Consider the following 13,058-nt stretch of genomic DNA (forward strand, 5'->3'; position numbering starts at 1 on the left):
GGGCCACAGAAGGGACAGGACCCAGAACAGACTTCAGGGAGCCACTGGCAGCAGCAGTTCCCAGACTGCTGAACCCACAAATGCCAAAGGTAGCTTCAAAGGTCAATGAGAAATCTCCTTTACCCAGGAGAAGGGAATGCGGTCTGGAACACCGGCAGCAGCCACTGCAGTCATAGTCGTCCATTTTTGGAGCCCTCCACCTAAAGACCCTGGGGGAATTGAGTGGCTGATCTAAATCTCAGCCCTGAGTGGCAGCCCTGGGGTGAGGAGGAGTGTTGGAGTGGTGGAGCTGGGGGTGGTTGTGGAGAGGGAATTCTACTCACAAATTCTGGGCAGAAAAGTTTTTGGTTTCTCCCAGACCAGTGCACAGGCCAGGAGAGGAATAAACCCCTCTCCCTTGATTGTGCCACCTTGGAGGAACTGAGAACTTACAGGTCCCAAGAGTATAACCTCTTCTTGGCAAAGGACTCAAAAGTCAAGGCTGGGAAAATGCCCCCAAAAGGGGAAAACATAAGACTATAGAAGATTGCTTTCTTGGTGAACAGGTATTTTCTTCCCTCCTTTTGGATAAGGAACAACAATGCTTCTCATCAGAAGAAGTCAAGGCTTCTGCATCCAAAACCTCCAAAATAAATATGCAATGGTCTTAGATCGTGGAAGAGATCATACACCATCTCATACTGTTCATTTATACCCAGCTTGTACAACTCTAAAAGACCCAGATAATTTTTTTCTATTTAATATTTAATTTTCCCCAATTACATGTAAAAACAATTTTAACATTTTAAAAATTTTGAGTTCTAAATCCTCTCTCTTCTTCCCTCCATGTCCCCTCATTGAGAAGGCAAACAATTTGATAAATATTATGTATGTTTAGTCATGTAAAACATTTCCATATTTGTCACTTGGTGAAAGAAAACACAAACAAAAGTACCAAGAAAAATGAAGACAAGTTTCTAGGGAAGGATAAGGTCTAAGGTTAGACGGTAAAGGGCTAAGAAGAGAATGGGAGTAGAAAAAGAGGAGATACCTGTCATAGCCAGCCTTTATGAAGCATTTATCTCCAAAAGGCAGGAGAGACATAGGATAATAGTTAAGAAGATGAAAGGATTAAGGGAAGGTTTTGTAAAAAGGGGGAAATCCAATATTCTTATGTTCAGTCTCACATATAGATTTCACAGAAAGGGCTCTTCTTTCCCATATAATCATTAAATACATATTGGGCACAGGATAGCCTTTGTTTTTCTTTCACACCAAAGAAAACATAACCATGTAGAGGACACAGGGGCCCTAAATAGAGGGAACACTATGAAGTAGATGGAATGTTAGACTTAGAATTGTATCCAGATGGTGGCTTCAGCTTATTAGCTTCATGAACTTGGACAAGTCACTTAATCTTCTTAAATTTCCATTTCCTGGTCTGTAAAATGAGGTGGTTAGAATTAATGAGATTTAAAGTGAATCTATGATCCCACAAAAGGACTCAAAGAGGTCATCACCTTCCCTATATTGAAATTGAATTTAGGATTGTCCTGGATAAATTCCTTTTGCTGATATCATTTATTGGCAATCCCTTCTGGACTTGTAGTCCCAATCTGTGGTCTAGTCTTCTTCCAGAAGATAAACATATTTGGGGTGGGGAGAGGTGGGCTGCTGAGCAACTATTCTCATTCAACATGTACTTTCTTTCAAACTCCTTTGATTTCACCCTCAGGCAGGAAATTGCTCAGGTAATATGAAAAATGATTATTTTCCTTCTTCAACAACTATGTGACTTTGATCTGTGAAAATGAGCCTATGCAAAAACCATAGTGTCTATAATTCTAATATTTTGTGACTCCATTTCTAGTTCTTTTTACTATACCACATTATCCCTGGCAAAAACAGGAGAAGGAGCAGCTGGGGAAAAGTGAATGGAGCACTGGCTCTGGAGTCAGGAGGATCTGAGTTCAAATATGATCTCAGAGAGGACACTTGCTAGCTGTTGTGACTCTGGGCATGTCATTTACCCTAATTGCCTCATTAAAAAAAGAAAGAAAAAATAGGAGAGAGCACTTCTGGACTTTAGGACATATTTGAAAATAAAGTCAAGAATTTTAAGAAAAAAGGTTCCAATAGTGATTTGTCCCTTAAAAAAGTACAAATCTAAGAAATTCATTGGGCCCATGTAGCTTTCCTGAAAGCACTCTTAACATCTTTGTTTCTCAAGCTATACACCAGAGGGTTGAGCATAGGAATGGCCATGGTGTAGAACACTGACACAATTTTGTCTGTGTTCATGGAATGACTGGAGCTGAGTTTGAAGTAAATGAAGCTGATTGTTCCATACAATAGACACACTACTGACAGGTGAGAGGCACAAGTCGAGAAGGCTTTCTGCCGACCCTTGACAGAGTGGATCCTCAGGATGGTTGTAAAGATGAACAGGTAGGACATCAGTATGACTAGGATGGAACAAAAGGCAGTGATTCCTCCTAATAAAAAGACTACCCATTGAGTGGTGTGGGTATCAGAGCAGGAGAGAACCAGGAGGACAGGAATATCACAGAAGAAGTCATGGATCACATTGGACTCACAAAAGAACAGGCTGAAGGTGAAATATGTGTGGATGGTAGAATCCAGAAAGCCACAGACATAGGAAGCAATGACCAGAGCAACACACACATTAGATGTCATGGTAGTGGTGTAATGGAGGGGCCTACACACAGCTGCCTGGCGATCATAAGCCATAGCAACCAGGAGATAATTTTCAATGTTTGCAAAGGCTACAAAAAAGAACATTTGTGTAGCACATCCATTGTAAGAGATAACCTTATTCCCTGTGAGAAACCCATCCATGACTTTGGGTGTAATAACTGAGGAGTAAGCAAAATCCACCAGAGAGAGATTGCTGAGGAAAAAGTACATGGGAGTGTGGAGGTGGGAGTCCCAGGAGATCAAGGCTACCATTCCCAGGTTCCCCACCAGAGTGATGAGGTAGATGAGGGTGAACAGAATGAACAGGGGCACCTGATGCTCTGGGGCATCTGTTAATCCCAAAAGGATAAACTCTTTCACATGGGTACTGTTCTCCATAGAATTCATTTAGGAGCTAAGTCATTGACCTATAAAACAGGAAAAACATTAGAATTAATTCCCCGAAATTAATCATCGTCCAAGACTTCTCTAGTAGCAGGAGTTGTGATAGAGAGCTTCTGGAGGCATCTCAGTGATGCCATGCTGAATATTTTGGAGCAGCAGATGAAATGATCACAACTTCCTTTGGGGAAAAGGACCCTTGCCTACCATTTTTCAGTAGTTCCAGTTAGGTGCCAGAGAGGATAGAGGAGTAGGCCTTATCTCAGGAAGTCCTTAGACACTTGTATCTGTGTGATCTTGGGTATGTCATTTAAACTCTCCCTGCATCAATTTTCTTAGCTGTGAAACAGAAATAATAATTCATCTACTCTACATTGTTCCTGAGGCTAAGGTGGGATATTTACAAAGTGTTTATAATCTTCATATTACACACTCACACATATATGTGCATATATCTATATGCATGTATACACATACATACATATGTATGAAAATACAAATACGTACCTAAGTATATTCTATATAAAATATACGTATTTCAATATTCATATATATGTATATGCTATATTCTTAATAATATGCTTATCTATACATCTTATCTGTTCATCTGTATTTGTGTATGTGCACATAATATACACAGACTTTGGTTACAAATACACACATAAACAAACATATATTTTTATGTATATATGCACAAACATGTATATACAAAAACAAATCAATTGGGTTTGGCTATTAACACAGATACAAACACATGTAAGCATACACAAAGGCACAGAAACCAACAGACCTATTGAATTGGCCTCAAGAAAGTCCTTACGCAAGAGGTCTAATTTGAACAATGATGGTGAAGGTGAAGAGGGTGGGTATTTTTGATATCAAGGCTCATGTTTGTGTGGAGTGTCCTGTATGAGAAAAGGACTGCTCATGTTGATAATAGTGTTGAACATGTGAAGGGGAGTGACATGACATACGAGAAGAATGCCATACTGGGGCCAGATTTGGGACATCTTTGAATGGCACACTGAGAAATTGATTGTTCCTGACTCTGTTCTCCATTCACTGCACCACCCAGCTGCCCCTAAATTAGAACTTCTACATTGCAAGGTCACATTCCTTAAGATAGAATTGGAAGGGAGAAGAGAGGTCATTGAATTAGGGCTACACTGCACAGCAATTTAATTAAGGGCCCTCTGTGAGTCCTAATTTTAAAATGAGAGATAACCTACTTGCCCAATGCACTTCTATTTCTTCATTTATCAATAAAGTCCTTGCCAAGTCAAGAAATATGTCCATATTTTGACAAGGGAAAGGAAAGGACCCATGTTCAGATTTTGAGTGCCATGATGTGATTTATTACATGAATGAAATTTCTACCACTTGCAACCTTGATAAGGGGATGGTAGGGGATGTTGCGGCCTCCAAGGCAGTATCTACATTTGGTAATGATGGGAGATGGGACAACTGCAGAGGTGGGTACATAGTCTTTCCTTTTGTTATAGAAAATGTCTCAGTTTCCTCATCTGTAAAATGAAAATACTAATAGCAACTACTTACCAGGCTTGTTGTGACGATCAAATGAGACAATGTTCTTTGAGTATATAGTTGACAGATTCATTAATTACTGTTAACTAATATAGTCCTGCCTCTGATCATGCAGGTTTAATGACCCTGAGCAAGTTACTTAAATTCTTAGTGTCACAGGCAACTTTTTAAGACAGGAAACTTTTTAAGACTACAAGGTGAAGGGAAAGTGCCCATCTGCATTGACTACTGTCAATATTTTAAACATGAGAATCTGAGACCATATCATATATGTAGGCTCGCGCTCTAAAAAACTGCTTCTGCCATGACCTTCTGCCATAAACATATCTTTCATTAAGAGGAACTAGTGCTCTGTGTCTCTCTTGTTAAATATATTTTTGCTAGTCTAATTACCTTTAACTCATCCCCAGCCTATGCCATGCCTTTCTTTCCTTTTTTTTACTTTCTTTTCTCACATTTTCACATTGGTTATGTTGTATATAAGAATTAAAATGAATGGAAGAAACCATGAGAAAAACCCTAACAAAACAAAACAACACAAGAGAAAATATTCTGCTTCTTTCTGGGATCCAACTCCATAGTTTTTTCTCTGGATGTGGAAGGCATTTTGCCTCTAGAGTCCATTGGAAATGTTTTAGATCTTTGAATTGTTGTGACCGGCTAAGTCTACCAGAGAAATTCTACGCCATACCTTTCTGAGACTCATCTGGAACTTTACTTCATGAATGTTGCTTTATAACTCTTAGTTTTAATATTTGCAACAGCTAACATTTAATAGTACTGAAAATGTGCAAAGCCCTTTATATGGAGTGCTAGTCTTAGACTCAGGAATACTTCTCTGAGTTAAAATCTGACTCCAGATAATTACAAGCTGTGGGACCCTGGGCAAATCATTTAACCCTGTGTTCCTCAGTTTCCTCATTTGTAAAATGAACCGGAGAAGAAATAGCAAGTTAATCTAGTATCTTTGAGAAGAAAACCTCAAACAACGTCACTAAGAACGGACACAACTGAAAAAAGTTTGAACAACAAAATTGCACATCTTATTTGATCCTCACAACAGCCTTGTAAGGGAGATGATTATTTTGCCCTCGTTTTACGGATGAGCAGCACAAGGCTATAAAGGCTGAGTCACTTGCCCAGGGTCACACAGTAATATTTCAATCTTACAGGTTGTCTCCTCTAATGAGCAATGAAGTGCTTACATCATAGAGCATTAAAATCTTCTTGTATCCCCAGAACTCAATGTAGCACCAAGCAGGTGTTTAATAAATACCAGGTTGACTGAGTGTAAATCTTATTGATTTCTATCTCATTTTGTGGAATGGAGATAGTAACACCTGCATGAACTCTGTCACAATTTTTTTGTTTGTTTTCTTTTGGATGAGAAAAAACTTTGCACCCCTGAAGTGCTTAGACATGAGAGTTTCAATTAACTCTATAGGCTGTGGGGCTTAGATACGATAACAGATATAAAGGGTTCTGAGAATCATACAGTCACCGAGAGAAAAAGACAGATAATATCCTAGACCATAAGGTATTTGAGATAGTAAGGATTAATGGATAAAGGTCTAGACTTGGAGTCAGGAAGACCTGGTTTTGAATCCCACCTCTGACATTTATTAGCTGTAGGACCCTGGGTAGTCACTTAAACTTTCAGCCCTACTCATCTCATTTACAAAATAGTGGTAATACTAATTATGACATTTACTTCAAAGATTTGTTGTGTTTTCTTTTTGAGTTAATACATGAAAAACCTCCTTAAAATGTGATTTATCACTTTGATCAAGAACCGTGTCCTATCTAATTTTGTATCATTCTCCTTCCCATCAGTGTTCCTCTCCTACATTAACCTGAAGCTCTGTATGTATTTTAAAAATATTCACTTTTAAAGGTTCCATCTGCATTAAAATAATGGCTCTGAATCATTCTTGGATACCTTAAAATAGACCTTGAATCATTACGGAAAACTCAGATTGAAAATCTGCAATATTGTAGATAACAATTATGAGAATTTACACAACCTTTAGGGTTTACACTGAATTTTGCATACTTTATTTTATGTGAAAGTACTATGGTCATTATTGGCTTCCATTTTAGTAATAATGACACTGTATCTCAGAAAGTTACTAAGTACTTGCCTATGGTCACATTGCTATTAAGTGTCACGGGCAGGAGCTGGACCCAGGTGTCTCTGTCTGTAAGTACATCCCTCAATCCAGTATCACACATACCCCTCCCTTCTATGTATTCTGGAGTCTAGAATTTGATGTCTTAGAACCTACCTGATATTAAGAAAGAAACTGAAGATGCTCTAGAAGAATTCAGTCAAGAATCCAATCATGTGAGTATTACTATTGAATAACAAATATCAGATCAATGAATTAGTGACTTTGAGGAGTTCTGCCTACACACCAGGAGACCCTAAAAGAGTCACATTTGGTTGTCAATGGCAGAAGATAGTGATTAGTTGGGGCTTTATACAGACCTTGGAGGCCAGTCTCCTAAGGACTGTTATTTATTCTCCCTTGGGGACACTGCACAGCTTCAGAGCCAACTTATGCATATAATGAGTCCTCAAAGTTTACTCTGACCATGAGGACACAAGCTGAGTGCTCAGGGAGTTAATTTTCTCATTTTCTATTTCTACTTTAATTCATTATTAGTGTAGTTAAGTAGAGAGCACCTCGGACATGGTGATTCTGAAGACTCAGGTTTAATATTTATTTGACCACACCCCTACTGATTTTAGCAAGTCACTGAACTCTCCCAATTTCTTGGTTCCCAATGATTAAATTTCTCATTTTACTTACCTGTAAAGTAGAGATAATAATCTCTTCTCTGTATACTTTGAAGAACTAGAATCAAATGTAATACTAAATGTGGAAAAGATGATGTGGTGTCTCTAATAATTGATACAATCTTAGAGAAGTCACATTTTCTGTCTGAATCACAGTTTCCTGCTCTGAAAAATGATCATTCCATTCTCCCTCCCTGATTTCCATGGATAATGTGAGAAAAGTGCTTTAGAAAGCTATAAATACACTAGTTGTTATGTTTTCATTACTATTACTCTTTCAGTCTACCATGTCGTCTAGTCAATGAGACTGTGCCCCATGTATTCATTTTGTGTAGTTTTCCTTGACTTAGTGAATTTATTTCTGAAGGACACATGTAAATAGAGCTGCAGTATGCTGATAGGTCTGGGCAATCTTGTAAGTTTCATTTATCTTTCTTTTACCAAAATATTTGCCAAAGTCTAAAAGATGGGGGTAAATGTAGGTTGGGTGCTAGGATAGTAAAAATAATTCAGATCTGGTTGAATATCTAACTTCAAGGGCAATTCACTGATGGAGAGATGACACTTAGAAAATAAAACCTAGAGTGCCCCAGAGAGTTTTTGTGAATGACTTGGATGTATGCTTACATGGCAAAGTTGTCAGATGAACCAATATGTTAGTCAGAGCCACCTATTTGGAAGGTATTCAGGTGGTACCCTGCTTAGAGCGCTGGACTTGAATTCAGGAAATTCAGATTTCTAAGCCAACCTCAAATACTTACTAGTGTGAATCTGGGTATTATTCAATCTCTGGGTGCCTCAGTTTTCTTATCTCTGCAATGTGAATAATGATAGTCTGTCTACTGAGACTGGTTTAAGGATAAAAGGATATATTTGTAAAGTGCTTTGCAAACTTAAAGGACTATATTATTAGATGTTGATAGAGAACAATGACAGTCTAAATATGATCATATGAAATTTAATAGGACAAATACAAAATGTTACTATTTTATTTGTTTATTTTAAGGTTTTAGTATTCATCTCCACAAAATTTTGAGTTTCAAATTTTCTCCCCATCTTTCCTCTTCCCCACAACAAAACGCCTTACATTCTAATTACCCCTTCCACCAATGTGCCCTCCCTTCTAACACCCCTTTCTTCCCTTATCCCCATCTTCTCTTTTCTCCTGCAGGGCTAGAAAAATTTCTATACCCCATTACCTGTATTTCTGATTTCCCAGTTGTACATAAAAACAGTTCTCAACATTTGTTCCTAAAACTTTGAGTTCCAACTTCTCTTCCTTCCTCCCTCCCCACCCATCCCCACTGAGAAGGCACACAATTCAACAAAGGCTATAGAAGTGCAGTGTTGCAAATGACTTCCATAATAGTCATGTTGTGTAAGACTAACTATATTTCCCTCCATCCTATGCTGCCCCCCATTTCTTCTATTCTCTCTTTTGACCTTGTACCTCACCAAGAGTGTTTACTTCTAATTACTGCCGCCTCTTATTTGCCCTCCCTTCCATCATCTCCCCCACTCTGCTTATTCCTTTCTCCCCTACTTTCCTGTAGTATAAGATAGATTTTCATACCAAATTGAGTGTGCGTGTTATTCCTTCCTTGAGCCAATGTAATGAGAGTTAGCTTCACTTTTTCCCTCTCCCCTCTCCCCTTTCACCCTCCATTGGAAAAGCTTTTTTTTTGCCTCTTCTATGAGAACTAATTTGCCCCATTCCATTTCTCCCTTTCTCTTCCCAATATATTCCTCTCTCACCACTTAATTTTATTTTTTTAGATATGATCCCTTTCTATTCTACTTACCCTGTGCATGCTCTCTCTCTCTCTCTCTCTCTCTCTCTCTCTCTCTCTCTCGCTCTCTCCATATATGTATGTGTGTGTGTATGTGTATAATCCCTCCAACTACCCAGATACTGATAAAAGTTTCAAGAGTTACAAATATTGTCTTTCCATGTAGGAATGTAAACAGTTCAACTCGTAAGTGCCTTGTGATTTCTCTTTCCTGTTTACCTTTTCATACTTCTCTTGATTCGTGTTCAAAAGTCAAATTTTCTTTTCAACTCTGGTCTTTTCATGAGGAAAATTTGAAAATTCTCTATTTCATTGAATGACCATTTTCCCCTAAATTACTACACTCAATTTTTCTGGGTAGGCAATTCTTGGTTTTCATCCTAGTTCCTTTGACTTCTGGAATATCATATTTCATGCCCTTTGATCCCTTAATGTAAAAACTGTTAGATCTTATGTTATCCTGATTGTATTTCCACAAGACTCAAATTTTTCTTTTGAGCTGCTTGCAATATTTTCTCCTTGACCTGGGAACTCTGGAATTTGCTACAATATTCCTGGGATTTTCTCTTTTTGGATCTCTTTCAGGAGGCGATTGATGGATTCTGTCAATTTATATTTTGTCCTCTGGTTCTAGAATATGAGGGCAGTTTTCCTTGATAATTTAATGAAAGATAATATCTAGGCTCTTTTTTTTCATGATGGCTTTCAGGTAGCCCCATAATTTTTAAATTTTCTCTCCTGGATCTATTTTCCAGGTTAGTTGTCTTTTTCAATAAGATATTTCATGATATCTTTTATTTTTCATTCTTTTGGTCTTGTTTTGTAATTTTTTGGTTTCTCATAAAGTCATTAGCTTCCATCTGCTCCATTCTAATTTAGGAGTCCAGTGGAACTGGGAGAGAGAGAGAGAGAACCATAAAACCCCAGGTAACAGCAAAAAACGCTGCTGAGACTACCAGCTGCAGATTAAATGTCTTTCAGTCACCTACTTGATCTTCCGGGAGCCAAGATGGCAGAGTAATCAGTAAATGATATACCCCTCCTGTTGTTGACCTTGAAAAATCCAGAAAATATTTCCCCAGTAAAAATCCTGAAACACTAGGATCAGCCAAAGGGGTAAACAGTTTCTTAGCACTTGAGGCCAAGAACATTGCAAAGGAAAATCCTTCTTGCTCTATCTGAACGAGACCCCACTTCAGCAAACCTAGAGGAGATACTGATGCCCAGGGGCATGGAACCCTTAATCACCAATACCAGGACCTCAGGCATGCCTCCATACTGCCAGGGGGAATGTGGAAGACACTAGCACAGACGGGATTCACCAAGCTCTGAGTTTACCTATGCTCTAGTTCAGGAGATCAGACCTCCTGCATCCAGAACGCCCCTCCCCCACACTTAATGCAGCTAGTTCCAGGGTAACTCTAGGGAAACCCAAGAAATACTTCACCTGGGCTATGTTTTGGCACACCATCCAGCTCAGTAACAGGTAAGATGCAGCATTTTAGGTTCTAGCTTGAAAGAACCAAAGGCTACAATAAACAAGGCCTCAAGTTCTAAGCACAAGAACAATGGGACAGAGGCCCCTGTGCCCCAGAAGCAGAGGTTCACTTCAAAGGCCAGGAAAAGGGTAGTCACCATGAGCAAGAAGCAAACCAGAAAGGAAAAGACCACAGAATCTTTCTTTGGGGATGAGGACCAAATCACAAATACAGAACAGGTCAGCATTGAGAATGCATTCCCATCTGAAGCTTTAGAAGGGAATATGAACTGTTCTCTAACACAAAGAACATTCTTGGAAGAGCTCAAGAAGAATTTTAAAAGCCAAATTAGAGAAGTAGAAGGAAAACTGTCCAATGATGTTAAAAATATGACAAAAGAAATCACAGAAGAATTTAAAAGAAAAATTGGAGAAATGGAAAAGGAAGTACAAAAACTAACTGGAGAAAGTAACTCCTTAAAAATAACAATTAGACAAATGGAAAAGATGATGCAAAAGTTAACTGAAGAAAACAATGAATTAAATATTAGAATTGGGCAAGCAGAAGCTAATGAGTCTGTGAGACATCAAGAATCAGTCAAATAGAATCAAAAGAATGAAAAGATGGAAGAAAATGTAAAATATCTCGTTGGAAAAGCAAGTGACTTGGACAATAGATCCAGGAGAAAAAATTTAAGAATTATTGGGCTACCAGAAAGCCATGATGAAAAAAATGACCTGGACAATATCTTCCAAGAAATCATCAAAGAAAATTGCCTAGAGGTCCTAGATCCAGAAGGCAAGATAGTCATCTAAAGAATCCACCATTCACTTCCCGAAAGGGATACTAAACTGAAAACACGAAGGAATACTATTGTCAAATTCCAGAACTATCTAGTGGAGGAGAAAATACTGCAGGCAGTCAGAAAGAAACAATTCAAATGTCAAGGAGCTACAGTTCAGATCACATATGACCTTTCAGCTTCTGCATTAGAAGATTGGAGAGATTGGAATATGATGCTCCATAAGGCAAAGGAGCTGGGACTACAACCAAGGATCTCTTACTTAGAAAAATTGGGCATAATATTTCAGGCAAGGAGATGAACATTCAATAAATTAAGAGATTTTCAAAACTTCCTGATGAAAATTCCAGAGCTCAATAGAAAATCTGATCTTCAAGCACAAGTCTCAAGGGAAGCATAAAAAAATGATAGGGGAAAAAAACCTTGTTACTCAATATTGGCAACCTGATTACATCCCTATAAGGGAAGATGATATTTGTTAATCTTGAGAATTGTATATTTAATATGATATTTAAAAGAAATATACATAGAGAGAGTGGTATAAATTAAATGATGTGATGATAAATATGTGATTTATGAGTAAGAAGGGATTGTAATGGGAGATGTTAAAAGGAGAATGCAGAAAAGGTAAATAACATTACAGGAAGAAGCACAAAAATCAAAGTAGAGGGAAAGAAGGGAGGGAGATGAGCATTGTTTGAGATTTACTCTCATCTGATTGGGCTCAAGGAGGGAATAACAAACTCAGTTAGGTATAAAAATACAACTAACTCTTTAGGAAGTGAGAGCAGAAAGAGGAAATAAAAGGGAGGGGAGGCTAAAAGGGAGGGAAGAAGTACTAAGGAAGAAAGGAAATAAAAGAGAGGGAAGCTAAAAGAAGGGAAGGAAGACTGAGGGAGGTGGAGGTTAAAAATTAAAACTATTGTGGAGAGGAAGGAAGAAAGGAGAACTAAAAGCATAAATATGGGGAAAGAGGAAGGAGGGGAAACACAGATTGTAATCATAACTGTGAATGTGAATGCGATGAACTCTCCCATACAACGGAGACAGATAGCAGAATAGATTAAAAACCACAGTCCTACAATATACTGTTTACAAGAAACACATATGAAACAAGGGGATACACATAAGGTAAAGGAAAAATGTTGGAATAGAATATATTATACTTTAACTGATGAAAATAAGCAGGGATAGCAATCCTAATCTCAGACAAAGAAAAAGCAGAAATAGATCTAATCAAAAGAGATAAGGAAGGAAACTATATCCTGCTAAAAGACACCATAGACCAAGAAGAAATATCATTACTAAACATACATATGCAGCAGGCATCAGGGCTGGGGAATCCCAGTGGCAGCTGTGGTTCCCAGATTCCTCAATCCACAAATGCCGTAGACAGCTTCAAAGATCAATGAGAAAACTCTTTCACCTAGGTGAGAAAGGGACAGGGTCCTACCCTAGCTCCGACCCCAGGTGGCTGCAGCATCCAGTTTTGGATCCCTCAGCCTAAAGACCCTGGGGGAATCAAAGAGCGGATCTGAATCTTGACCCTGAGTGGTAGCCCTGGG

At 38.4% G+C, this 13,058-nt stretch overlaps 1 protein-coding gene across 1 annotated transcript; it reads right to left on the reverse strand.

Annotated features, from left to right (window-relative positions):
* Window positions 1-2,154: 2,154 nt before the first annotated feature.
* Window positions 2,155-3,084, reverse strand: LOC140523333 (olfactory receptor 5B2-like). The gene has a single exon (XM_072638256.1). It carries the CDS (start codon window positions 3,082-3,084, stop codon window positions 2,155-2,157), a length of 930 nt encoding a protein of 309 aa, XP_072494357.1.
* Window positions 3,085-13,058: the final 9,974 nt, after the last annotated feature.

Source organism: Notamacropus eugenii, chromosome 2 (assembly GCF_028372415.1).
Source record: "Notamacropus eugenii isolate mMacEug1 chromosome 2, mMacEug1.pri_v2, whole genome shotgun sequence".
Taxonomy (NCBI): Eukaryota; Metazoa; Chordata; class Mammalia; order Diprotodontia; family Macropodidae; genus Notamacropus; species Notamacropus eugenii.

Bases quoted from the DNA above. Each gene is read 5' to 3' on its own strand.
- LOC140523333 (XM_072638256.1), bottom strand. From the start codon at position 3,084: ATGAATTCTATGGAGAACAGTACCCATGTGAAAGAGTTTATCCTTTTG.